The sequence below is a fragment of the Ctenocephalides felis genome, unplaced genomic scaffold, assembly GCF_003426905.1.
Source record: "Ctenocephalides felis isolate EL2017-DRISC unplaced genomic scaffold, ASM342690v1 CF-g0.4_SCAFFOLD_01492, whole genome shotgun sequence".
In the NCBI taxonomy this organism is placed as follows: Eukaryota; Metazoa; Arthropoda; class Insecta; order Siphonaptera; family Pulicidae; genus Ctenocephalides; species Ctenocephalides felis.
Genome location: NW_020537646.1, coordinates 55,161,990 through 55,166,895, shown reverse-complemented (window position 1 = coordinate 55,166,895; position 4,906 = coordinate 55,161,990). Strand labels below are relative to the sequence as shown.

Genomic DNA, 4,906 nt, shown 5'->3' with positions numbered 1-4,906 from the left:
ACCGCAAGCGATCGCAACTATGTGACTGAGTCATTCTGTAAATCCGCTCAACTAGAGATAACACCGATCGAGGCTCAAGTCATTTCTATAGGTAACTCTTCGCAAAAAATTACGGGCATGGCAAATTTTATTATTATGTCGAATGATTGTTCCTTTCAAATGTCTGTATGTGCCTATGTAATACATGAAATTGTCAAACCACAACCGACCATTAAAATTCCATTCGATTCCATTAATAAATTTTTATCTTTACAACTGGCGGATAATAAATTTTTCATTCCTCAAACTGTTAATGGAATCTTGGGTTGTGATGTATTTAATGCTATTATTATGTCAAATCACATAAAAACCGTCGATTCACCTATCGCATTGGATACAAAATTGGGTTATGTAATAATGGGATCTCTTCCAAACGTTGCATCGCCTGATTCAAGTTCGACAAATCTATGCACGATTGAACATGATTCCTTATCTAAACAAATGAAAACATTTTTTGAGTTAGAAGATGTACCTGACATGATTGTGTCGGAAAACGATTATTGCGAACAGTTCTATACGTCCACCACAGTACGGAATTTCGATGGACGTTACGTGGTCGCATTACCATTTCGTGACAACGTTAATGTAAATTTTCAGAAATCATATGAACTCGCGCATAAGCGTTATTGTATTTTAGAACAAAAATTTCGGAAATCTTTTGAATTCCATAAACAATATTCAGAAGTAATTCAAGATTATTTACAACAAAAACACATGTCATTTTTAGGCCATGTAAATGATTCCGCAGCCAATGAAGGGTATTATATTCCACATTTTGCCGTGATTAAAGACAGCTCATCCACACCGTTACGAATTGTATTTGATGCATCAGCAAAGAATGCTGAATTTCCTTCCCTGAATGCCAACCTATTTTCCGGGCCAAAGCTACAGTCTAACATTATCACAATTCTTCTTAACTTTCGTTTTGGCGAAATTGCGTTAACGGCCGATATTAAACAGATGTACAGAAATATATTAATTCGTGATCAAGATAGACGATTTCAAAGGATACTTTGGAGATTTTCTCCGGAAGATCCCCTCGGCATTTATGAATTAAACACTGTCACGTTTGGTATTACGTCATCTCCTTTTCATGCGTTACGCACTATTAAACAACTAGCTAAAGATGAGAGCAAAAATTACCCCTTAGCCACTGATATAATTCAAAATGATATTTATATCGACGACGTGGTTACTAGTGCAGACACCGTCGAAATCGCAAAACAACTTTACGTTCAATTGTCGAGTTTGTTCCGTTCCGCGTGTTTTGAACTAGCGAAGTGGGCTTCGAATGATCGTCTAATGTATAAACAATTTGAATCACACCATAAAACACAAATTAATTTTTCACAAACAATCTCTGAATTTGATACTTCCGTTAAAGTATTGGGATTGAGATGGGATCCAATTCAAGATTGTTTTAAATTTAATATCAACCTTCTCCATCAAAATTGGACAAAACGTCATATATTATCCACCATTGCTCGTATTTGGGATCCCTTAGGTTTTATTACGCCTATTACCATAAAATTCAAAATGATCATGAAAGAACTATGGTTATTAAAATTGGATTGGGATGAGCCATTACCTTCCTCGTTAGTTGCAACATGGCTTAGTATTTATAATCAACTTCCAGAATTAATTAATCTTTCCATTCCTCGATTTGTAGGTACCAAAAATTATATTCGTTGTTCTCTTTACGGTTTTGCGGATAGTTCAGAAAAGGCTTATGGAGCTGTGATTTATATCAAGCCTTGCCATGATAATAAATATTACCTTCTTATTTCAAAATCAAAAATTACTCCAATTAAAGTTCAAACTTTAGCTAGGTTAGAGTTGTGTGCGGCGCATTTATTGGCAAAATTATTATCCTTTGTCATATCTTCCAATCATCATTCTTTATGTATCGAAGAAATATATGGTTTTACGGACTCGATGATTGTGCTTCATTGGTTAACAGGACCAGCTCATAGATGGAAAACTTTTGTCGCAAATAGAGTAACGAAAGTTCATGATTTACTTCCTTCTGCCAAGTGGTATCATATTCCTTCCGAGGCAAATATTGCCGATTGTGTTTCTCGTGGTTCATTACCAAATACATTGCTTAATAATAGTAATTGGTACACAGGTCCCTCATGGCTTTACTCTCAAAGAAGTCATTGGCCCATACGTTCTACGTTAGATTCCATGCAAAATGTTCCAGAAGAAAAGTTTCATCTTGCTTAGTGGCAAACTCCTGTAAAAATGTTTTATACGAATTTACTTCCGCTATATCTTCGTGGGCCAGACTATGCAGAATATTTGTATTTATTTTACGTTTCTGCAAAATTATTCCATCTAGAAATATATTTTTCAGATTTCAACAAAGCCGAATTAACTATAATCAAACTTATCCAACAAATCTATTTTTTCGAAGAAATTGATTGTTTGAAAATGAATAAGTTTCCTAAAAGGTATCGGACTTTACGACTATTCTTACATGATGGGTTCTTAAGAGTTGGTGGATGTTTAACACATGCTAACCTAAATTTTGATTATAAATTTCCCTTGCTTTTACTCAAAAAGGATCACGTGATAAATTTAATAATTGATTATTATCATGAGAAACATTTACACATTTACTTACTTCCATTCTTCGTCAAAGATACTTTATTTTATCCATTCGTAGTATTGTACGCCAACGTATTCATAAATGCAATAAGTGCTTTAGGAGTAATCCTAAATCCTTTACTCCTATTATGGCTGATTTACCTTCTCCTCGTGTTATGGAGGCAAAACCTTTTCAGCACACTGGTACTGACTATGCTGGTCCCTTTCGCGTAACCATGGGAAAATTTAGGGGCGTAAAAAGTTCAAAAGCATATATTTGTTTATTTATTTGTTTTTCCACAAAGGCAATACATATTGAGCTTGCCTCCGATTTAACCACTTCGACGTTTTTAAATTGTTTTAAGCGCTTTATTTCACGAAGAGGTCCAGTTTCTTGTCTGTATTCAGATCGCGGAACAAATTTCGTTGGTGCCAAATCAGAACTGAAAGATATATTTCAGCTTATTAACTCAAAAACATTTAGTGCATCATTAAACTCCGAACTTCACAAGCATAATATCAATTGGTCTTTCAATCCGCCAGCCGCACCCCACTTCGGGGGTTTGTGGGAGTCCAACATAAAATCTATAAAAGCGCATTTATATCGAGTAATAGGTGAACAAATTCTTACTTACGAGGAATTAAATACCGTGTTAATCCAAATTGAGGCGCTTCTCAATTCTCGACCATTATGTTGGATGAGTTCCGATCCAAGTGATCCCCAACCTCTTACGCCAGCTCATTTCCTCACTTTAACTCCCTTAAACATCCTTCCATCAAAAAACATATTGCAAATAGATTTACCGACGCGAAAACAATTAATTGATAAAATAATACAATCTTACTGGAAGAGATGGCATTCTGAATATTTAAGTGATTTACAATCACGTCAAAAGTGGAACACCCTTCTCTCCCGGCTAAAAAGGGTATGTTAGTTCTAATCAAAAATGAAAATTTGCCTCCTCTTCAATGGTCCATGGGGGTTATTGAAGACGTTTTTCCTGGAAAAGACGGAGAGGTGCGCACAGCTTTAGTAAGAACCAGGGCTACGTTATTGAAACGCCCTGTAGTAAAGCTCTGCCCCCTACCTGCACAGTAATTTATGGTGAAGAAATATGTTTTTTCATATTTGCAAACGATATAAAAAAAAAAAAAGGTCTAATGCTTTTATTTATTACCTTTCAATTAATTCCTTCCTTTTACCTTTCACCATTATATGTGGTAACTTTATCAGTAACTTGCTTCTATTCAGAGGAATCGCATGACAACTCAATTACACTCAAGAGCAGAATGTTATTTGCTCAGTTGTTCTCACAACTTTTGATAATATTCAAAATCTGTACATTCAAGAAGATCGAACGCTATGAATCATCATAATATTGCAGTTATTGTAAAAATGCCTTTAATTTGGAAATGAATACGGCCCATATTGGACACATTCCAAATACGAACTGGTTGTTTTAAATCATGCTGGTTACTCAAAATAAACTACCACCATTATCAACAAATCCAAGGTCAATGAAATTTTAATTCCTATTCGACATAAAGGCATCTTAGATATGACAATTGATAATTCCACCAAGACAAATTTTCATGTGTTCCGAAAAACAAGCATGTATGATGCAAACCTAAAATAATTTCCAGTGGTGCTATATGCAAGTCTCATGGAAGTGATATCCATTAATAGAGAATATTAAAAATCATTTGCTATAGCAGAGAATGAAATTTGGCAGCATTATTACAGCAAGATACTGAGCAACTATAATATAGTTCAAACAAATAAAGGTTACTGCTTTCCTGTCAAGATTACTTATCCTTAATATTGATTATGATGGGTGAACATAGAAGCATTGATATTCCATCAAAACTTAACTTACTTCCTAGATTCAATTAAGAATCAACATGTTATTTCTTCACCATCTCTCATGTGTTTTATTCCTTGCATAGTTTGACTAATGGTTTTGATATTTCCATTTATATTTTCTAGTATTAAAAAGGTACCCTTTTTCGCCCGGGGAAGAAATGGTGACGCCACTGACTATTACATGCGTCGATAATAATAATATAGTCGCCATCTCGGGGTTACAATATGCAACCGATTTGTTCCTTTCTAATCCAGACTACCTGTCTCTTTCCTTCCAAAACTTTGACCTATGACTTCCGACACGTGGTTCATTCATTCGAGTTGATTTCCAGTTCACTTCGCTTCCAGTGCATTTTCAGTTCGGGTTCTATCTAGTTCCGTATTCAATTCGATTCCAGTGCGTTATCAGTACGC

The 4,906-nt window shown here is 35.0% G+C and overlaps 1 protein-coding gene across 1 annotated transcript; it reads left to right on the top strand.

The window, feature by feature from the left end:
• The first annotated feature begins 396 nt into the window (after positions 1-396).
• On the top strand, positions 397-2,265 carry LOC113371415. The gene has a single exon (XM_026612044.1). The coding sequence runs from the start codon at positions 397-399 to the stop codon at positions 2,263-2,265; it is 1,869 nt and encodes a 622-aa protein (XP_026467829.1).
• The last annotated feature ends 2,641 nt before the right edge of the window (positions 2,266-4,906 follow it).

Excerpts from the sequence above, each read along its gene's own strand:
- LOC113371415 (XM_026612044.1), top strand. The coding sequence starts at position 397 with ATGGGATCTCTTCCAAACGTTGCATCGCCTGATTCAAGTTCGACAAAT.